This window comes from Sus scrofa, chromosome 1 (genome assembly GCF_000003025.6).
Source record: "Sus scrofa isolate TJ Tabasco breed Duroc chromosome 1, Sscrofa11.1, whole genome shotgun sequence".
Lineage (NCBI taxonomy): Eukaryota > Metazoa > Chordata > Mammalia > Artiodactyla > Suidae > Sus > Sus scrofa.
Window position 1 is genome coordinate 14,410,219 of NC_010443.5, and position 24,065 is coordinate 14,434,283.

The 24,065-nt window shown below is 40.4% G+C and overlaps 1 protein-coding gene across 15 annotated transcripts in view; it reads right to left on the minus strand.

Annotated features, from left to right (window-relative positions):
- Positions 1–24,065, minus strand: part of ESR1 (estrogen receptor 1) — a 387,875-nt gene that overhangs the window by 193,187 nt on the left and 170,623 nt on the right. For all 15 annotated transcript variants that reach the window (XM_021083057.1, XM_021083070.1, XM_021083050.1 and 12 more), the window contains 1 exon segment: positions 6,117–6,233. In XM_021083057.1, the coding sequence (XP_020938716.1) occupies positions 6,117–6,233 (117 nt within the window).

Below are 24,065 nucleotides of genomic sequence, written 5' to 3' on the forward strand. Positions count from 1 at the left end.
TAGACATAGTTCTCAATGCTATTCAGCAGGATCTCCTTGTAAATCTATTCTAAATTGTATCTGATAAACCCAAGCTCCCGATCCCTCCCACTCCCTCCCCTTATTTCTTCTTAACAGTGTTACAAGGAGGCACAACCAGGAGGGACAGATGTGAGTCCTTTGCATCAATTAATTTCTGGTGCCAATTTCCTTGCCTGAAAAATGAAAACCTTGCCACCAGCACATTTCTTGAGTCTACTGAGGAATTTTAACAAATTTCTATAATGCCCTGGCATGGTAAAATGATAAACAACAAATCGTATTCATCACGAAGCTATATACAGCCTACCAAAATGAAAAAACAGACATATCTGAAATAGTGTTTTACTCCCCACAAAGGAATTAGATATTTACACATAGTTCTAGTGGTGAAATTGCCATTCTCTTTGTTCAAAAAAACAAAACAAAACAACAAAAAAAGCTGTGCTGAGTAAGCTGTTCTAAGTAAGATAAGAATTACCTATAGCACAGAAAAGATATACAGGCATACTTTATCTTGTACTTCGAAGATACTGCATTCTTACAAATTGAAAGTTTGTGACAACACTGAATAAAGCAAGTCTACTGGCACCATTTTTCCAACAGCAATTGCTCACTGTCTATCACTGTGTCCCTTTTTGATAATTCTCTCAGTATTTCTAACTTTTTCATTAATATTATATTCATTATGGTGATCTGAGATCAGTGACCTATAATGTTACTGCTACAACTTGCCAGAGGCTCAGATGATGGTTAGCATTTTTCTAGCAATAAAATATGTATTTATTTTTTTTTAACTTTACGGTATATGGAAGTCCCTGGGCCAGGTACTGAATTCAAACCACAGCTGCAGCAATATCTGATCCTTTAACCCACTGTGCTGGGCTGAGGATTGAACCACACCTCCAGAGCAAACCAAGCCAAGCCACTGCAGTCAGATTCTTAATCCACTATGCCACAACAGGAACTCCAGCAATAAAGTATTTCTTAATTAGGTATGTGCATTGGGGTTTTTTTTTAGATATAATGCGATTACACACTTAGAAGACTGCTGTAGAGCATAAATATAACTTTTTAGATGCACTAGGAAATCCCAAAATTTGTGTGACTCACTTTATTGCAGCATTTGCTACACTGCCATGGTCTAGAACTGAATCATGTTCAAGGTCTGTCTATAACCATTAACACTTGTGTGTACTTTACCAAGTATTTCACATGTTATGAATTGTGATGCTTAGAAGAAGCTTGTTAAGTAGAAATTATTTTTCATTTTGAATCTGAGGATAATGAAGCTCATAAAAATACCTGCAACAGGATTGCTCAGAAAGTTTGAGGAGGAGCCAGTATTCGGAGCCGAGGTCTTCCCCTTTCCACCAAACCAAGCTGGAAGGCCAAATTCTTGGGTAATAATGTACACCTTTGGAAGTCAGATAGTCTGAGTAACACTCTGGGTTGGACGAAAGCCAGCAGAGACTGACCAAAGCTCTGAACCTCCACTGGCCACTGGTCTGCCATTCCCATCTTCATCTTCCAACCCAATCTTAACTTGTCTTCTGGATTTTGCTTTGCCACTTCATATGCAAATGTCCTCCTTGTACTGCGAGGACTCTGATGGAAGGGGCTAGGCGTTTATCCATGTCTGCACTCTCCTTAATAGCTTACCTCTAAGGAATGCTAACCAAATAACTATTTAAAAGAATTGAATTAATTCATTAACTCATGGGGAAAACATTTCTTGAACACTCACTCCGTGACTTTTTTAGTGTTAGATCAGTATGCAGGACAGAGAGAATCCCCACCACCATGGAGTTTACAGACAGATGTTGAACAACTAACACTGACAGTCGTGAGACCTCAGGGCAGTGTTGCTGGTTATGAAAGGGAGAACAGGGAGCTAACTTGGTGTGAGGCAACAGGGAAGACCTCCCTTAAGAAGAGACATTCAACCGGCCACTTAAGGTTGAAGGGGAGGGAGAAAGATGAAAAGGCAAATGCAACTTTGAAAAGGCAGACACTAGCCCTGGTACTAAGATGGAGAAGTGCTTCCTCAAAAGCACATCTTAAATCCTGCATCTTACTGAACTACCTTGGCTCAGAACCAAATCTAATAATTACATTGGGATTTTCAGGGTACAGCCAGAATCACAATAATTAAAATAATTTCTTCATGTAGACAGATTATGTACTTTGTTGGATCTTTAGAATACTTCAATAAATGTTTTCAGCCTTACTATAAAAGTTGAGGGCAGGGGTGGGGTTCTCCCTCTTTTATCTAAAACTAAACATTTTATTTCACATGTACAAATTCAATATTCTAATTGGTGTCTAGCCTGGTTGAGAAACTGGATCCTTGTGAAACCAGTAGGAAAACATTGTAAAGATTTACTTAGTCACAGCTGTTCTTTACAAGTCATTTCAAATTTTATAGTTGGTTATAACTGTACTTCCAGTTGTAAATTAAGTCTTTATTGGGTGAGATATGGGGAGTTGTTATACAGGGTGTCACAAGGTCATGTGTGGTACTCCACAATGTGGAAAAAAATAAATTACATGGCTTTATGGCAAATGGTATACATATAATTAAAATGAGATGTTCTCACAGCCTATAGTTTTACAATTTTAAAGCTTGTCGTAAAACTTATACACATGTATAAACTGCCAGAAAGACATATGTTTTCATTTTATGTAGACAGATGCTAACAACTGCTAAGGAATCTCTATGGGAAATTGTTATGGACTGAATCGTGTCTCCTCGAAAAATCTCAATGAAGTCCTAACCCCAGTGCCTCAGAATAGTACTGTTTGGATACAGAGTCTTTAAAGATGTAATAAAGCTTAAGGGAAGTCCTATGGGGAATCCTAATCCAATATGACTGGTGTCCCTATAAGAAGAGGAAAAAAAACAACACCAACAGCAACGAAAAAACACCAGGGATGTGCACACACAGAGAAAAAGCCATGCAAGGGCGCAGTGAGAAGGGGACTATTTTCAGGCCATGGAGAAAGGTCTAGGGTGAAACTAAACCTGCTGCCACCTTGATCTTGGACTTACAGCCTCCAGGACTGTGAGAAATCAATTCCTGTTATTTAAGCCACCCAGTCTATAGACTTTGTTAAGGCAGGCTGAGCAGAATAATAAGCATGAAATTAATATAGATATATATTTTACAGCCAGGAATGTGCAAGCCCAAAGAGTATATGCATGCACACAAGGATTGGCCGTGTGCAGTAAAATTACCTAAAGTCTTATTTGAACACATTGGGAAGAGTTTTACTATGTCTTTGCACGTTAATTTTTCTGCTAGATTTAAAATGAGTATGTATCATTTACACTTATGCAGCCAGACTTATCTGGATATTAATTAGGAAAAATAGAACTTTTTATGAAGCGGGGTCAATGCACGGGTCCCCTCAAAGTAAAAGATGTTTCGGACCTATTTACAAGTTGATTATTTCAGCTTTTAGAGAGAAGTTGAGAGGCTGGGCTTAATCTACCTACAATTGCCAAAGATGAATATTAAACTAGACTCCACTGTTTCAAATTAAACTTTTTACATGTAGCTGTTATATTCCTGTCACTTATCAAGTTACCTTAAGAAGCTTTTTGTGAGTTTAATTAAGCCTGACTAATTCTCCAACAGTACAAAGAAAGATGAATTCCTTAAATATTTAATCCATTTATGACTCAAAGTGTCATTTTCTGAATGTGGCTGTTAAATTCTTGGAATTAATTACCCTTTGAATTAAAGCTGCTTTTTCAGACATTCAAGACATACATACAGTCACAGCTCACACAATGCGTAAATTCAACATTTCATCTGTCCATCAAGAGAATTTATTTCAAATGCTGGATTCAAAATCTCAAGCCAATAGGCTTATTTGTGACCATTAACTAAGAAATCTTTGACTCTAAACTCAGTAACAATCAGGCATGATTGCTGATTTTTCCTCTGCCTGCATTTTCGTCCACGTATTAATGAGTTAAAGGTTAGCTGCCCTCTATTTGCACAATCACTATTCTTTTTCATGGCAACTTTGTTCACCTTAACTAACTTTCGGTGCCATCTCCAGAAAGCTTTTCCCCATTATGATCAGCAGGCAACACCACCAGTGCCCGTCCCTCTCCTTTATATCACCCCCCTGCCATATGTGTCAATTTAAGTTTAAGTTGATTAAAATTAAATACATTTAGGAGTTCCCACCGTGGCACAACAGGATTGGTGGCATCTTGGAAGCGCTGAGACCCAGGTTCAATCCCCAGCCCAGCAGAGTGGGTTAAGGATCCGGTGTTGCTGCAGCTGCAGCTTAGGTGGTGACTGTGGTTCAGATCTGATCCCTGGCCCAGGAACTCCACATGCCTCAGGGGAACCAAAAGTAAAATTAAGTTAAAATAAATGAAATACAATTAGAAGTTCCCATTAGGGCACAGCAGGTTAAACATTTGGTGGTGTTGCAGCTGTGGCATACATTGCAGCTGCAGCTCAGATTCAATCCCTGGGCTGGGAATTTCCATATGCTACAGGTGCAACTGAAAAAAAGAAAAAAAGTTAAATGCAATAAACAATTCCAGGCCTTGGTCACACTAGTCACATTCCACATACTTATCCGCCCATGTGGCCAGTGGCGATCTCCTTAGACAGTGAAGATTTAGAGCATCTCCACCATCACAGAAAATCCTCCAGGACAGTGCTGTGCTAAACACTTCATGTTGTCACTGATGTACACAATTACTCTCTGAGGTCAGTACTCATTTACATTCCTGTTTTGCTCCTTAGAAACCTGAGACGTTATGAGGATCAGTGACGTTTTGGGAATAGAATCTTCTCTCCAATTCCAGAGACTGAGCTCTGACCTCACACAGGACCGTCATGTCTGTTCCTCTCCTTTGTTGCATCCCCGAACACTGGATACACCTGTTACTTTATTTCAATTACACATTTCCTATTTCTTCTCTCTTGGTATTTTGGAGACTATTCAAGACCGGAAGTGCTCTTCAAGACTTGAGTCCCAAGAACACAAGGAGATCGGTCAGGCAACCATGTTTATGGAGCACCTAATACCCCCAGAACAAGACCCTGGATTCCTGTCTAAGGAAACTGGAAGACTAGATAAGGAGCAGACAGAAAACCGCACATACACACGCCTGCAGCCACAGAGACCCAAGCCTACAAGCACAAATCCTGATGACCTTGTGGTTGTTGGTGCTCAGAAATCACTGCCCTGTTCCCAGCTCCATGCTAGATGCTGGGGTTCTGGGAGATGCTGGTGAACTCAACTTCTAGAGAAGAAAGCTGCCTTTTGATGGAAATTCAAATGCCCTCAGAGATGCTAAGGGACGGAAAGATTATACATTAGCTAGTTCGCTTTCATGATTCCAAGTCTCAATTTAGGGAATGTTTATTCCCAGATACCATTTTCTAGTGTTAGCAATATAAACAGTACCTGAAAAATATTTCTAGACTAATTCGCTGAACACCCTTCTCCTTCCACCACCACCTCCCACACATCTCTGATTTTAAGTATAATTATTTACATTGAAAATGTAAAACATAAAATGATATGTTTGAATTTCTTAGTTTTTAATAACAGGAATTATAAAAATACTTTTGTTTGAGAAGGAAAATAAGAAATAGGCAAAAGGGGTGGTGGAGGGATGGACTGGGGGTTTGGGGTTGGCATATGCACACTATTGATTACGGAATGGGTGGTCAACAGGGCCCTGCTGTCTAGCCCAGAGAATGCTACCCTATATTCTATGATAACCTATATGGGAAAAGAATCTGAAAGAGAGTGGATATGTATACATGTATAACTGAAGCACTCTGTTGTACAGCAGAAATTATCACCACCTTGTGAATCAACCAGACTTCAATAAAACTTTAAAAAACGGAAAAAAGAAAGAAAAAATGAAAAACGTACAGTCGATATACATGTTAAAAAATAAACACCCTCTGCTATAAAAAAAAAAAAAAAAAGAGTAGGGAAAAATAATTGAAAGAGAACACACTACGCTCCCATGGTTACGGAATGGAAAGCACCTGCCCTAGGTGATAGACAGGACATGCACGGCAGGCAGGCGCCTGGAGCCCAGTACCTACCCCCTTTCATCATGCCCACTTCGTAGCACTTGCGTAGCCGGCAGGCCTGACAGCTCTTCCTCCTGTTCTTATCAATTGTGCACTGGTTGGTAGCTGGACACATGTAGTCATTATGTCCTATCAAAAGCAAGAGGACAGAATTAGTATTATTTCAGCAAATTTAGCCGGTCAGAATCTGCAGGGAAGCTGTCTGGAGGATGTTTTCCTGTCACTTACTGGGACCTCCCTGTGGTTGCTACCTCAGTCCGCCATCCTTCTTCTGCCCTTCTTGAAGTGTTTTTTGAAAAACTCTCCTAGACTCAATTTCTGCCTCCCTTTGTTGCTTTGGGGGCAAATCCCCTTCAGTTCACACAGCCCATATTTGGAGACTTGATGTCTTATATATATTCACAAGGTTAAGCTTTCTCAGTATATATGGCTTTTTTTTTTTTTTTTGACCCAGGCCACTCACCAAAATTGTTGTCCAAATAGAGCTGTTAGAACTCTCAGAGAGTTTCAAAACGGCCTTTCTTAAAATGTAATTTAGACAATCTTTAAGTAGGTCTTCAGATGCAATACAGAACACTTAAATTCAAGTTAGGGATGCTGGGCTGGGGCAGTAGCCAAGTTCAGTCCTTAAGTTAGTAAGTCCATCACTTACTAGCTGGAGGACTCTAAGCAAGTTAGTTAACATCCCCCAGTCCACCTTTCCCCCTCTAACCTAGAAAAAAACAGTGGTACACACTATATAACATTATTCTAAGAATTACATTATTCTAAGAATTAAATGTGAGAATACATGCCAAGGGCTTAGCTCAGCACCTCATGAATAATATTAGTTGTTGTCGCTGCTGGCCTTTTATTCTCATTCTCTTATTTTTCTCTCTTGCTCATTGAATCTCTCTCACTCAAATGCTTCTTTCTTATTGGATTTTATCACATTGTGAGCGTTTCCCACAAAAAAAAAGGTCTCCCTTGACCCACATCACTCTCCAACTTCTCTCTCACATCCTGTCCTCCTTCTCAGCTCAAATCCTCACAGATGTCTACACCTGAGGTCTTCTTCCTCCTTTTTCTCCAGCATGGCTCAACTCATGGCCATCTGTCTGCCACAGTTGTTGCGCCACAAAAGCAGCTTCCCAAAAACCACCCGTGGCATCTGCTGCTGAATTCAACAGATACTCTGAGCGCACGTCTTATTTGACCTCCCTCTTAAAACACGCAGGGTCTGGGGTTAGTAGATGAAAATATTGCATTTGGAGTGGATGGGCACTGAGACCCTGCTTACAGCACAGGAAACTACACTGAATCACTTGTGATGGAACATGCTGGAGGGTAATGCGAGAAAAAGAATATATATGTATGACTGGGTCACTTTTCTGTACAACTGAAATCGATAGAACATTGTAAATCAATCATAATTTTTAAAAGTATTTAAAAAGATACATGAAAAACAAACAAACAAAAAAAAAAACACGTGTTTCCCTCGGTTTCCATAACACAAAGCATAACCAGTGTTCCTTCTACCTCTCAGGTTGGGGCTTCCCAGCCTCTTCAGATTCACTGGCTTCCATCCATCCATGAGCCAGAGCTGCAGAGGGCTCAATGTCAGGCCCTTTTCTCTTCTTGCAGCTCTGAGTTCTCCCACCAGAAAATCTATCTCACATTTGTGGCTTTTGTCACCGCTAAAGGCAGATGACTCAGACTTCAATTCCCAGCTCAACCGTTTTCTCTGAGCTCTGGGGACAGAACAGCCAACTGCCCACATAAAGTTTCTGCTCGATGACTTAGAAGTCACCTCCATTTCTTTATCCATCCAAAGAAGTCTGAGTTGATAGTGTGCAAAATATTGAACTTCAAAAATTAAAAAAATATTGTTGGCATATTTTTATGAAGAAGTTCATTTCTATAAGTCTAAATTCTTATATCTCTTGGGAAAATGTCCTGAATTTAGACTAAAAGGATGATATGTACTATTTTATTTTATTTTTAATAATGATTTTTATTTTTTCCATTATAGCTGGTTTACAGTGTTCTGTCAATTTTCTAAGAGGTATACACAGTGCAATACTACTCAGCCATAAAAAAGAACAAAATAATGCCATTTGCAGCAACATGGATGGAACTAGAGACTCTCATACTAAGTGAAGTAAGTCAGAAAGAGAAAGACAAATAACGTATGATATCACTTATATCTGGAATCTAAAAATACGACACAAATGAACCTTTCCACAGAAAAGAAAATCATGGACATGGAGATATGTACTATTTTAAAACATGTTTTCATTCATTAAAAAAAGCGAGTGTGTATGTGACCTTCTAACTCAGATTCTCTATTTGTCTCTCTTTTCTCATTTACTAAGGGCAAGATGCAACGTGAGGTGAAATGTTTCACCTACAGTCCTCTTTGTGCTTTATTCACTTCGAGGGTCAGTCCAATTAGAATAGGGTGGAATGGGGACTTGACAAGAAAAGTTGGTCTCATAAAACTTGATTCTGCATCTTTAGATATACTCTGTAAAAGTCACTGTAAAAACAGGCTTCAGATTAAGTTAACATCTGCATTCTTCTATTGCATAATAGGAATCAACAAACTAGTCAATATAGTTAAAACCTTGTAAGTTCAGGAAAAGACCACACACTGTCCCACATATCAAGACACAGTTATTATTTTGAGAATATTGCCTATTAACAGGGGTAAATTGAGGAGGTAATAGATGTAAACTCTAAGCAGAAGACATATTCTTCTGACATTTCAAAGAAATTCTTGTTATTTGGTCTCCTATGATTTTTATCCAGTAACTTGCATAATGCTGACTTATTTTAACTCTTTTTTTTTTCTTTTTAGGGCTGCACTCATGGCATATAGAAGTTCCCAGGCTAGAGGTTGAATCAGAACTGCAGCTGCCAACCTATTCCAGAGCCACAGCAACGCAGGATGTGAGCCACATCTGCACCCTACACCACAGCTCACAGCAATGCTGCATCCTAAACCCACTGAGCGAAGCCAGGGATGGAACCCCCGTCCTTATGGATGCTAGTTGGGTTCATTAAAGCTGAGCCACAATAGGAATTCCTTGACTTACTTTAACTCTTAAAAAAATGATTTTACATTAAGTCTCAGAAGGGAACAGTCGATAATCATTTGAACCCAAAATTACTTTGATTCACTTTCTCTTCCAAAAGCCAGACACACTGTCAGCTAGAAAATGGAAGAACTCAATTGTGTCGAAAGTTTAAGTTTTATGTTTGGAGTGGCCAGCCATCATAGATGTGTATCTCTATGAAACCAAATGAAATTCTTGAACTAACATTTTCAACACATAAAATATCCTGGGTTTTCACAATCAAATTCATCCCTTAACAAGAACTAAAATAGATGTGCAACAGAATCAAATTCATAATGCAAACCTTTTGTGACAAAGCTGGGTTTTCTCCTGCCCAAACTATACTAAAATTTAGAAATGATAAATTGGCAACAAGAAAAATTAATAAGTACCTATTTGATATATACAATTAAAACAAATTCTTCGTAACTAAACACCATTAACAACTACTTGTAAGTCTTCAATTTACATCCGAAGATAGAAAAAAAAATTTTTTGTTCCCTAATGAGAAGGCTTGGGTAAGCTGTGTGCTTAAAGCAATTGATTGAAGTTTCTTTAAGAAGAAACTTCTTTTTAAATTTTATTATTTGGCCTTGTGAAAGTAAGGCAAGGGGAAATCTTTTTGAAATAGAGTTCAGTTTTCAAAACTATATTAATGAGACATACAATGTCTTTACTGAAGAGACTGAAGCAATCTGTGCCTGTGACCAGATCTGCCCAAAACTTCCTCTTGCACAGGATGAAGGGCAAGTGCAGATTTGAGGTATCAGCTGCAGGGGAAGGTTTGGAGAAATAATTGCTATCATCTTGCCCACCAAGAAATAAAAATCAAGCCTTTAGGCTAATTTAAGGTTTGAATAATAGGAGAGGAGGCAAGTGAAACATAAGCAGGGACCATGAATAGTGGGGAGAGTAGAATCTATGAGCAGGAATTACCAGACTCATCCACAGGGGCAACAAAAGGGCTCAGCTGAGCTTTTCCCCACGTCTCTCCCGGATTCCTCCCTTGACTTTGTGTTTTCCCTTTTCTTCTTATTTTTTCCTCTTTTGGCTGTTTTTGCATTATTACCATGACACAGAAAATTTAGATTTGTTAGTTATGAAAAGAAGCCATGACCTGCCTTCAGAGATTCAATGGAAATTTTAAAAAAGATCCAATTTAAAAAAGCAGAGAGGAGTTCCCGTCGTGGCACAGTGGTTAACGAATCCGACTAGGAACCATGCGGTTGCGGGTTCGGTCCCTGCCCTTGCTCAGTGGGTTAACGATCCGGCGTTGCCGTGAGCTGTGGTGTAGGTTGCAGACGCGGCTCGGATCCCGCGTTGCTGTGGCTCTGGCGTAGGCCGGTGGCTACAGCTCCGATTCAACCCCTAGCCTGGGAACCTCCATATGCCGCGGGAGCGGCCCAAGAAATAGCAACAACAACAACAACAACAAAGACAAAAAGACAAAAAAAAAAAAAAAAAAAAAGAAATAAAAAAGCAGAGAGAATGTAGAGCAAAGGGAACCCTCATGCACAACTGGTGGGCATGGAAAGCTGGTGCGGCCGCTACAGAAAACCGTATGGAGGTTTTGCGAGAAATTAAAAAATAGAACTACCGTATGATCCAGCAGTCCCACTTCTGGATCTATATGCCAAGGAAACGAACTCATTGTTTCAAAGAGGTGTCTGCACGTCTGTGCTCAGGGCAGCATTGTTCGCAATAGCCAAGGCAGAGACACAACCCAAGTGTCTGGTGACAGATGAGCAGATAAAGGAAATGGGAAACATATCTAATGGAATACTGTTCGCCCTTAACAAGTAGAGAAATTCTGTCATTCTTGACAATGTGGATGAGCCTGGCGGGCATCATATTAGATGACATAAGCCGGAGGATAATACGCCAGGAGAAAGATAAATACGGCATGGGATCACTTATATGTGGAATCTGAAAAAAGAAAAAAAGGCCAAACGGAACAAACTTTCGGTTACAAGTTGAATCAGGTCTGAGGATCTAATGTATAACATGGCGGCTACAGCTGATAATGATGTATCGTTTAATTGAAATTGGCTCAGAGAGTAGATTTTAAATGTTCTCACCAAAAAAAAAAAAAAAAAAAATGATGAATGTGTTAACTATTCAATGGGGAGAAATCCTTTCACAGTGTATACATATATCAAATCATCCCTTTGCATACTTTAAATATCTACCTTTTGTCAATTACATCTGAATAAGCCTGGAAAAATAAAATAAAAAGAGCAGCAGCCGGAGAGGAATCACACTTTTCCCTCGATGCATTCTAGCAGTCACCTCAGACCAAATCTCCTTACTTAAGCCTCACACCCCTACACCCAGCTGCCCCCAGTTCATTTAGACTTGACTGGCATGGATTCTTCAAGACGGATGTGCCCCAGGCACAGCTGACCATCTTCTTTCCTCACCCATCTGTTCCTATCCACTGCCACACCATGAAGCTTGAAACATGGGTGTTATTCTAGACCCCAAGACCCCACCCTCTTCCTCACTCAACCCTTCCCACTCCCCACAACACACTCATATACACACTTACCAAATCAATTATTTTATTTTTTTGCACCCACATTTTCATTGCAGCACTATTCACAACAGCCAAGACAAGGAAACAACCCAAATGTCCATCAACAGATGATTGGATTCGGAAGATGTGGTATATATACGCAATGGAATACTACTCAGCCATAAAAAAGAACAAAATAATGCCATTTGCAGCAACATGGATGGAACTGGGGACTCTCATACAAAGTGAAATAAGTCACAAAGAGAAAGACAAATACCACATGGTATCACTTATATCTGGAATCTAATATACAGCACAAATGAACCTTTCCACAGAAAAGAAAATCATGGACTTGGAGAATAGACTTGTGGCTGCCAAGAGGGAGGGGGAGGGAGCGGGATGGACTGGGAACTTGGGGTTAACAGATGCAGACTATTGCCTTTGGAATGGATTAGCAATGAGATCCTGCTGTGTAGCACTGGGAACTATGTCTAGTCACTTATGATGGAGCCTGATAATGTGAGAAAATAGAATGTATACATGTATGTATAACTGGGTCACCATGCCGTACAGTAGAAAAAGAATGGATTGGGGAAATAACAATTGATTACAATTAAAAATAAATTTAAAAAAATAAAAGCAAAGAAGACAGGAAAAAAAACCAAATCAATTCTTTTAAAATTCTTTTTCAAAGCAAAATCAAGTGTGCCCTGGGCCTGTCGTCACTACAGCCACTACCATTTCCCGCCCAGGTTATGGAAACAACCACTGACTCCAGCCTTCTCCTACGAAACGGTGCCAGAGTGATTCTTCTAAAATCCTACACCATCATGTCATTAACCTGCTTTGATATTCAGATGTGCCTCAAAGCTCCAAGGAAAAAATTTAAATGCCTTAAGACAACTCACCAAGCTGTTCCTGATAAGCCTTGGCCTTCTTTCCGAGATTTGTCACTCACCGCCCTCTAAGTCACATCTAAGTTCTAGCCATGTCTTTCTGTTCAAATACTCCATGCTCCTTCACACACACACACACACACACACACACACACACACACACACACTGGGCTTTGCACACACCCTTCTTTCTTAGGGGAACAGACTTTTCCTACTCTAGGGCTGAATCCTATTCATCTTTCAAGTGTTATCATTCAAGATAGCAATTCCTCTGGGAAATCCTTTCTGCCCCTCCAAGGGTGTCTGGCTTTTGTCCTGTCATAACATCTACCACGATGCACTTTAATTGCTGTTTCAATGCCCAGGTCACTTTAAGTTTGACAAGGAATGGGCTGTATCTGTCTCATCTGTCACAGTTATCCTGTGCTCAGCACATTCTCAGGCACAGAGCAGAGCTCAGCAAATAGTTGTTATCTGAACAAAATGGAGTTCTAAGCTCTGTGGTGCCCCTCTCTCTGGACACCCCCCCCCAACCCCTTACTGGAGCACATGCCTCTGAGGGGGCAGACTGGAGTTCCATAAAGGAAATAATGGCTGGCAAAGTGATGACCCCCACCAAAGCAATGGCCACAACACCCCAGGACCCCAAAACTCAGGCCCACAAAAACAAGGCTCGGTCCTAAGGGATGAAACCAGCAGAGGGAAGGGCAAGTCTGCTCGTCATCACTGGACGAGGCCAGACATCGGCACGAAGGAGCAGCTCTTCACAGGTGTGACAGGCCAAGAAGTGAGAAATCAGAATTTGGATTAGCCATGAATTGTCTCCACTATTTCTATTCTGATGCCTTGCTGGTTTTCTAAGGTGACTATATTTTATGACTGCCCCCAAATAAAAATCAACATATTCTAATTACTTCAAAGCTTGTCCTTGGGGTTTCCCATCATGGCTCAGCAGGTTAAGAATCCAACCAGTATCCATGAGGACGCGACTTCAATCCCTGACCTTGCTCATTGGGTTAAGGATCCTGCACTGCCACAAGCTGCAGCATAGGTCACAGGGGTGGTTCGGATATAGTGTGGCTGTGACTTTGGCATAGGCTTCAGCTGCAGCTCTGATTCAACCCCTAGCCTACGAACTTCCATACGCTCTAAAAACAAAACAAAACAAAAAAGTTTGTTCTTTATGGAAATGGTTTCCTGCATTAAAATGTTATTTTTTTCTCTCTAACATTTCAGTTATGTACGCATTTTGATATGGTTTCTTTTTACTAATAATGGTTCTTTTCAGAGCGTTTTAACTTTTTTTGAACTTCTACTTTGTGACTTTTCTGAAGTTCAGTCCTCTAAGGCAATTAACAACTTCTTTCATTCATCTCCTCCTCACCACCATCACCAAAGAACAGGTTTAGCTATGAAAATAATGGGGCCCTCTTACTATTTCTCATAGAAAATTTAAATTCTTATCAATGAATTATTAACAGCATCAAAGTATTAGTAGGAAGGGAGCACAGCTTAATTGAAGGTTTTCCTACACATAAAAGACATGGACTCTTCAGTAACGAAGCTAAAATACAATGTATGCTACTCATGGCTTAATAGTTGAAGATAGGAGTTCCTGTGGTGGCTCAGTGGTTAACGAATCCAACTAGGAACCATGAGGTTGCGGGTTCGATCCCTGGCCTTGCTCAGTGGGTTAAGGATCCGATGTTGCCATGAGCTGTGGTGTAGATCGCAGACAGGTGGCTTGGATCATGTGTTGTGTGGCTGTGGCTTAGGCCTGCGGCTACAGCTCCAATTAGACCCCTAGCCTGGGAACCTCCAAATGCCATAGGATCGGCCCTAGAAAAGGCAAAAAGACAAAAAAAATTTTTAAAAAAAGTTGAAGATAAACAAAAAAAGTTTAAGATAAATAAAATTTAAAAATAAAAAAAAGTTGAAGTTAAAATATTTGCTTCAAACATATCACATAAATATGAACATCAACTTGCCTCAATAGCAATTCTGTAATATATGTATAGTAGGGTTTTTTTTTCCTTTTTTACTACTTTCTAGCATGGAATTAGAAGTTGTACTTGAATGGTGCCACCCAATTATTTCTCTCATTGACACATTTCAAAGTTTGAAGAAAGCACACACATAGATTTAATTCATAACCAGAAAAAAACTCAAATTATATGATATCAACTCTTATTGTATTATTTGTTTATAAATAAGCTCAATAAAGAGATATACACGTACTCTCAGGGGAAAAAATGCATTAAAATCAAGAAGATCTTGATGAGGTCAGGCAAAAAGCCAAGTAGGAAAGCTAGTGAAATGTAAAAAATAAGCATTTAACATTTTTTACCAACACATACAAGCATTTAGCTCACTGTTCATATTTTTAAGGCATGGAAATGAAAATGAATTCTCAAGTTAAAGGTAAATTAACTCTCCAATGTCTCAGCAACCACAAGTCCAAAAGAAAAAAAAAAAATCAACTTTAGCTAATCCTATCTAAAAGCCTCATTGTTCCAACAAAACAGTATTTCATTTTCAAAGGTCCGTTCTTTTATACCCGATTGACCCATAAATTTGGCTAACATCTATAAAGCATGTTTACTGTCTTTTCATTAAAGTCTGTCATTGAACGCCTGCATATAATTAACTAGCATTCATTAGAATCTGAAGTATCCAAGAGCCGAACACAAATTGTTTAAGGTGCTAAGTAAGATGTCAAAATCAGTATTTCTTTCTCCTTCTAAGAATTGATATGTATTTATAGAGTGTTATAAACAGTTTTAAATTTGATATGGAACCACAGGATCTTACACATATTTGGCCAAAAGGAAACCTATAACTTTTTAGTCTTATCAGTGAAAGATTATATTTTTGTTGGGTGTTAAGGTACAGAAAACGTCAAAACATAGTTTTGAGCCTCGGCATTGGGAAAATAAGAGTCTGCTCAAGAATTTTCAAAGCACTGTCATATAAACCAGCAACCACCCGGACCTGATTGGGGACTTCCAGCCACTGCTCTTTCTGAGCTTGTTCATTTCACATTTGTGCTCAATTGCTGTCTGAGAGGCAACTGCATGAGATCATCTGACCAAACATTCTCACTACTAACAAAACTGACCCACTTGGATCCTGACCATGATGGTACATAACCAGGATGGGCCAGGCACGTTGTTACACATGGATTATTTCATTTAATCCCCCAGCAACTTTACAAGGAAGGGATTATATTAACCTCCATTTCACACATGCAAAACTATGATAAAAGTTATAAAGCCTGCTCCAAACCTTACAGCAAGCACATGGCAGAGATGGGTTTTGAAGAAAGGTCTCGCTTATTACAGAGACTGAACTCCTACTCATTCATACAGGGAAGGCTTAACTTCCCCAAGGGGCAAGATCTTCACTCGGGAACTGCATCTGCTTTTCAGAGGTAACTGTGGTAGGATTCTCTGCAGCTGGGTGACCACTGAGTGTCTGAGTGCTTCGCAAGCTCCTGCACAAGCTCATGCACTTAGAAAAAGTGAAGAATCAAGAGAAACAATGTTACTGTCTTCTGTTTAACATATCTGCAAGAAGAATACCGTGGGAGGCCAAACCAATATTGAATTATTTTGGCAATAGCATTTCACTTAGATCACAGGGATGAAATGAGTGGTCCTGCTCTCCTGGACATGACCTCACAGAGGAACAGAAGCCTAACCCTCCCCGACACTCCATGGAAAATACTGACTTCCTACGCTATCTCCATCTACTCCATCCCTGTGATGCTTGATCTTAGCGGTGCCTCACATATTCACTGACTATGACCAAAGGAAAGCAGTGTTATGGGTAGAACTGAAAAATCAGTCCAAATGATGATGTTGTTGAGGCCCATCAATAAAAGGAAAAAGAAGACTGGCAATGAGTTAGTTGCAGGAATGAGCGTTTAATGGATTTTTTTTAATGAAAATGGGAGTGTCTGATTTTCATTAAAAATGAAGAATTTAAAAGTATTCAAAGTTATGCCAAAGAAAAAAAAATCACACCAAAATAGGCACAGATCATCTCTGAGTCATAAAGTAGGTGAGGCAGAGAGAAGACATGAAGAAGTTTGAAATAGCTTTGCCAAATGCTTAGGGCTAGAAGACGAAGAGGAAGAAAAAGATTCCAGTGGTTTGTGCTGGGGTGTCTTGAACATTTCTTATCATGACTCAGAAAGAAGATCTGATGTGGGATGGAGGTGGGAAAAAGAAGCATAGAACAATTTTAAACATGCTGCATTTGAGACATCAGTAGCAGACCAACAAGCAACTACCCAACAGGCTATTGTAAATACAGAACTGAAGCTTGGAAGGCAAGTAAGTCAAATTGAAGTTGGAGAGCATATTATCAAGAAACTCTACTTCTGAGTATCCACCCCAAAAGAACTGAAAGCAGAGACTCAAACAGACATTTGTACACCACATAAACAGCAGCATGATTCATTCTCACCAACAGGTGGGAACAACTCAATTGTCCATTGATAGATAAGCAGATAAACAAAATGTGATATATACAGTAGCCCCCCAAATCCGAAAGGATATGTTCCAAGAAGCCCAGTGGATGCCAGAAACTTCAGTTAGTGCTGAAGCCTATATATATACTGTCTTTTCCTATAGATACCTACATATGATAAAGTTTAATTTATAAATCAGGCACAGTGAGAGAATAACTGAATTGCTAGCATCTCCACTCTTAAACTTTGGGGCCACTTTTAGGTAAAAGAAGAGTTACTTGAACACAGCACTCAGATACCTCAACAGTCAATCTGATAACCCAGATGTAAAAGAAGAGTTACTTGAACACAGCACTCAGATACCTCAACAGTCAATCTGATAACCCAGATGGCTACTAGGTGACTAACAGTGGGATACACTGGATAAAAGGATGCTACATATCCCTGAGCAGGACAAAGCCGGATGGCAAAAGATTTCATCTCCATCTTCAGAAGTGCATGCAATTTAAATTTTATTTCTGGGAGTTCCCGTCATGGCACAGTGGTTAACGAATCTGACTAGGAACCATGGGGTCACGGGTTCAGTCCCTGCCCTTGCTCAGTGGGTTAACGATCCGGCATTGCCGTGAGCTGTGGTGTAGGTTGCAGACGTGGTTCGGATCCTGCGTTGCTATGGCTCTGGTGTAGGCCAGTGGCTGCAGCTCCAATTGGACCCCTAGCCTGGGAACCTCCATATGCCACAGGAGCAGCCCTAGAAAAGGTAAAAAGACAAAAAAAAAATTATTTCTGGAACTTTTCAGTTAATATTTTCAGACAGTGGTTGACCACAGGAAACTGAAACCAAGGAAAGCAAAACTGACACAGGAGGGAATTTTATGCAGCCTTCAAAAGGAAGGAAATTCTGAGGTTTTTAAAAAACCATAGATGAACCTCGAAGGCATTATGCTAAGTGAAATAAGCCAGACACAAAAGGACAAATATTATATGGTTCCATTTATATGAAGTACCTAGAACAGTCAAATTCAAAGAGACAGAAAGGTAACTAGGCGCTACCAAGAGTTGCAAGGAGGAGAAAATGGATAATTATTGTTCAGTGAGGACAGAGCTTCCATTTGAGATGATGAAGTTCTGGAGATGGACAGTGATGGTTACACAGCAATGTGGATTACTTAATGCCACTGAACTGTACACTTGAAAGTGATTAAAATGGCAAACTTTGGAGTTCCTGTCGTGGCTCAGCAGAAACGAATCTGACTAGCACTCATGAGGATGCAGGTTCGATCCCTGCCCTTGCTCAGTGGGCTAAGACTCCGACGTTGCCGTAAGCTGTAGTGTAAGTCGCAGACGTGGCTCCAATCCTACGTTGCTGTGGCTGTGGTGTAGGCCAGCAGCTACAGCTCTGACTGGACCCCTAGCCTGGGAACTTCAATATGCCGTGGATGCTGCCCTAAAAAGAACAAAAAAAAAAAGGTAAATTTTATGTTATGTATATTTTACCACAATTTTTTTTTTTAAATGAAGTTGGGAACATCTTCTCCCATTTGGTAAGCTGTCTTTGCGTTTTGTCAATGGCTCCCTTTGCTGTGCAGAAACTTTTTAGTTTGATGTAATCCATGTTTATTTTTTCTTTTGTTTCACTTGCCTGAGGAGACATATTCAGAAAGATATTGCTAAGATTGATGATGTCAAAGGGTGTCCTGCCTGTTTTCTTCCAGGGCTTCCATGGCTTCAGGTCTTATGTTCAAGTCTTTAATCTATTTTGAGTTGATTTTTGAGAATGGTGTGAGATGGTAGTTGAGCTTCATTCTTTTGCATGTGGCTGTCCAGTTTTCCCACAACCATTTATTGAAGCCTACCTTTTCTCCAATATAAGGTCTTTGTTCCTTTATTGTAAATTAACTGTCCACATATGCGTTCTGAGCACTCATTTCTGTTTCTGATAAGAGGTTCCTATCCAAAATACACAGAGAACTCATACCACTCAACAACAATCACAACAAAAAACTCTACTAAAAAATGGGCAGAGGAATGAAGAGGCAGTTTTCCAAAGACAGCCAACAGGTATATGAAAACACGCTTAACATCCTAATTATCAGGGAAATGCAAATCAAATACACAATGAGCTATCGCCTCACATTCGTTAGAATGGCTATTATCAAAAAGGCAAAAAATAACAACTGTTGAAAAGGATTTGGAGAAAAGGGAACCCTTATACACTATTGGTGGGAATATAAATTGGCAAAGCCACCACGGAAAACAGTATAGAAATTCTCTTTTTTTATTTATTTTTTATTACTCAAATAGAAATTCTTCAAACAATTAAGACTGGAATTACCATATGATCCAGCTATTTCACTTCTGGGCATTTATCTAAAGGATACCAAAAAAAAAAAAAAATACTAATCCAAAAAGATACATGTACTCCCCAGGTTTACTGCAGCATTATTTATAATTTCCAAGCTATGGATACAACCTAAGAGCAACCTAAGAGCCCACCAGTGGATCAATGGAGAAAGAAGAAGTGGTGCATATATACAAGGGAACACTCCTCAGCCACAAAAGAGAAGAAGAAATCTTGCCATTTGTGACAACATGGATAGATCTTAAAAGTATTGTGCTAAATGAAATGTCAGACAAAAAGGTAACTAGTGTATGATCTCACCCAGGTGGGGAATCTAAGTCCATCAATCAATAAAACCAAACCAAACAAAAACAAAGAGATAGAAACGGAGAACAGAGTAGTAGTTACCAGAGGGGAAGACGGGTAGGGAGATGGCGAATGCGTAAAGGGGTCAACAGCACGGTGATGGATGGAAACTAGAGCTGGTGATGCGCATGCCAAAGTGTAGACAGAAGACAAGGTATCAGGTATATGAAACTTATGTTTGAGGCCAAAAAGATACATAAATAGATAAATAAGAAGTTGGTGGTATAGAAAGCACCTACATGAGGCAGGGCAGGAAGAGGAATCAAAGTTGTGCGTTTTTAGCTGCCCTGTTCATATGTTCAGACCTCCTTCCTGGCAACCGGGCCTCAGAACTGGCTGGAAGTATTGGCCATGCTCCCCATGGACCAAACACTGTGCTGAATGACATCAGTTGTTTTTCTCATCTAAGCATCATAACTGATGAGAGAGGGTACTGCAATCGCCATGTTATAGAAGCAGAGGCTGAGACTTCAAAAGACTGAATAACTTACTGAAGGCCACTTGGCTGGAGGTGGCGGAGCCAGGTCAGGTCTATGTCATTCACAAGTGCTTGTTCCCCAAGAAACTCCACCAGAGGGCTGGGGAAAAGGAAAGAACTCGAGAACTACTAAAGCCAAGTGCCTAAATATTGTTACAATTCACACTGTAATAAAAATGTAATTCCCTGATGTCATCACTCTGTTATGTCATTGGGAGGGCATTTCAGAAGCAGTAATAAAATTAACTAAAACCTGTGATTCCTAATACTTCCACAATTTAAGATATGAGAGCTGAATCACATGAAACACATTCATCAGCAGGTTATAATCTATATTATAAAAATACAAAATCTGGAGTTCCCGTCATGGCACAACAGAAACGAATCCGACTAGGAACCATGAGGTTGCAGGTTCGATCCCTGGCCTCGCTCAGTGGGTTAAAGGATCCAGCATTGAGGTGAGCTGTGGTGTAGGTCGCAGACGCGGCTTGGATGTGGCATTGCTGTGGCTCTGGTGTAGGCCGGCAGCTGTAGCTCCAATTAGACCCTTAGCCTGGAAACCTCCATATGCCACAGGTGCAGCCCTAAAAAGACCAAAAAAAAAAAAAAAAACCCACAAAATCTTTCTGGAAATCTTTTTAACACACTCCATCATAAAACAAAGAGAGAAAGAGAACATAGAAAGTAAGGTATTGAGGAAATAAATAAAAAATTCACCTTCTGCGGAAGAACAACTGCAGTATTATGTTTGGAAATAAAGTTTGACTCGGATATTAAAGTGAATATTCTCTGATTTACAGCCAAAGCAGTGAGCCAAACAAAATGAAATAGAATTTGGCTATCTCCGTGAACACATTCCTAAAAATCCAGTGAGGACATTCAATGGGCCATGATTTGAACGATTTCACAACCGCATCTGTACGCGATGGCGTGCAAGCAGAAACAGTGTGCCTTCACGATGCATCCCCAAGTTATATGTTCATATCAGGTCAGTCCTCCTGCCTCTTTTCAGTGACAACCGCTGCCTTCAATCACCAGCTTACTTTTTCTTAAATAGAAATATATTTGTATCTAGGTATATTTTTAAAGGAAAAAATGTAAAGGAATTCTAGGAAAGATAATTGTCCTGGAAAGTTTCTTTCCCGAAGTGAAAATGAAGTCAAGAGGAAATCTTCTGGGTCCCCTCGTCAGGCCCCAGTCTGCTCAAAAGTTCGGCCAGGGCAACAATGTGATCCCTCTTCTTGTCCTGCCCCACTTACCATGTGCAAAACCACAATTGTTTTAAGCACCTGGCATAGAATCAAACCAACAGCTGCAATAAAGGAAAACATAACGAAATCAGTAACCACCGTCTCATTGTAATACCCTAGAGACAATGAACCACTTTTAATAACGCCTCTTAGGGCTCAACAAATAAGCAAGTGCTATTCCATAGACCAGAAAAGGACTTTCTGAAATTGCTCCTTCTGGGACAACAGACAAGCATCAAGCAAAGAGGAGACCGTATGACAACTGGAGCGATGAGTTCCATGCCAGGCGGTCTTCCTCTCACCTCTAGATCCCTCTCCTTTGCTCCGTTCAATTTTTCCACGGAGTTGTCCAAGCTTTCTTCCTACTTGTACTCGTTTAAAATCCAAACACTGGTGTCCAAAAAACAGCAGGAACAATTTCAAGCTGTTCTTGTCCCAAGCTGAAGGAGAAAGTCAGAGGATAATGGTCAAGCAATCCGAACGAGAGGGTCAAACTCAGAGACCCTGAGTGGACTTGTGTTTCCTGTCCTGGATGCTGAGATGCTAATACAGCGATCATCCTACCGTGCCATCCTCCCATCTCGGGCTCACTGTGGTGCTTTAAGAAGAGAATGGAGAGACTGTATTTGCTATGATCTGATGTGGTGTGGAATCCAAATGTCCTTCAAGCTGCCACCCCTGAGTGTTTTTCTTATAGACATGTGACCATCTAACTCCACCTTGGGCGCCCTCCAAAATCAACTCCCCAGGTAAAGTTGCCCTGAGGCATCCTGATAAAGATAATGAAAGAAGAGGCAGGAGCTTCTGATTCAATGGGTCAGAGGTCTCTTCTAGCAGGTTCAAACACATGAATTCAGTCATTTTTAAAAACTGAGGTCGAAGTCCACTCCAGAATGTAGAAATAAACCAAAAGATGATCAGAGAGGATCTGTCAGACTTAAAAAGAACTACTAGTCTACTTTCTCAGCTTGAATGACAATTATTCCGAACAAGTAGACAAAAAAAGAGGCTAGTTTTCATTCGCTGCCTTGCCAGGGAACCTTTACAGGATGGTTGTTGGGTAAATTAAAACAAACGTATGCATAAAAAGAATGGCTTTGTATTGAATTGTCCTTACTTTCACGGTAAATTTAACCCAAAATAGCGCAGGTGATGATTCTCATGCATCCAAAGCCCTCGTGGTTGGGGATGGTTTCTTCAATACATGCTGCAGGAGCCCTGCCGCCTGGCAAAGAGCTGTGTGGACATTAGGTGCTCAGTAAACCAATGATGAGGAAGCAGAGATGATATTAAAATCCACACCATCTGGGCACCCCGACAGCTCTAGCTGATGTGATTACACCTCCCTGCAGGGAGCATTCACTTCAAAGAGCCACCTAACTGTGCACGGAAAGTCTTCTCATTTTTCAAACGTTTATATGCTGTCCACACACCGCTGTCGCTGACGAGAACAAGAGAGCATGGGAAAATCTAGAGTGTCCTTTCCCTCCGCTCTCTAGAACCAGCCTCATGAAAGAAAATGACATAGTTGTGTGACCCGAGCAAGCTTGGTGACATCTTGGCCTTAGACCCTCATCTGCAAAAGGAAAGGGCTGGATCTGCTGGACTCACTAGGGGCCATTCTAGTTCTAAACGTGGATCATTCTCTTGTCTCACTTTCTGGAGGCACACATTTCCTTATCATCTGGCTTTTTGGACTTCCAGATTGACGGGTTGGTTTGTCAGTTTTGTTGTTGGGTTTTTTGTTGGTTGGTTTGTTTTTACTGCTCCTGAGAGTTTTCCTCCCTTGGGGTCGATGCAGTAAATGAAAGGAATATGGGTGTCTTTGGGGAATGTCAGTGTTGGGGGCACCAAACTCGTATTTGAGTCCCACGCGCCATGCCATCCTGGGCGAAGCAGGCAACCCTTCTGGGCCTTTCGATAGCTCTCCTAGTGGCTGCTGTGAGGCCCAGAAAGACAACGTAGGCGAACACTTGGTCAACCATAAAACTATGCACCCATAGAAGATATTACTGTGGACTAATACGGTCATTAAAATAAAATGAAACGTGTGTACTAATATAAAAAAATATCCAATATACATTTTTACATGAGAAAATCTAGGCATAAAATAATGTGCAGAGTAGGACACCACTCACATTACCAAAACATACATACATGTGTGAGTGTCTGTGAATGTATATCTATGCGATTTTTGGAAGAAACCATTAAGTGTTTACCTATCAGAAAGGAAGTATGGGAGTTCCCATTGCAGCTCGTGGGTGAAGAATCCAACTAGAATCCATGAGGATCAGGTTTGATCCCTTGCCTCACTCAGTGGGTCAAAGGATCCTGCATTGCTGTGAGCTGTGGTGTAGGTTGCAGACTCAGCTCCAATCTGGCGCTGCTGTGGCTGTGGTGTGGCCCAGCTGCTGCAACTGGGAACTTCTATATGCCATGGGTGTGGCCCTAAGGAAAAAAAAAAAAAAAGACAGAAAGGAAGTATGGATCTGAGTATGGAACCAGAGGAAGACCTTAACTTTTCATCATTTACCTAAACAGTA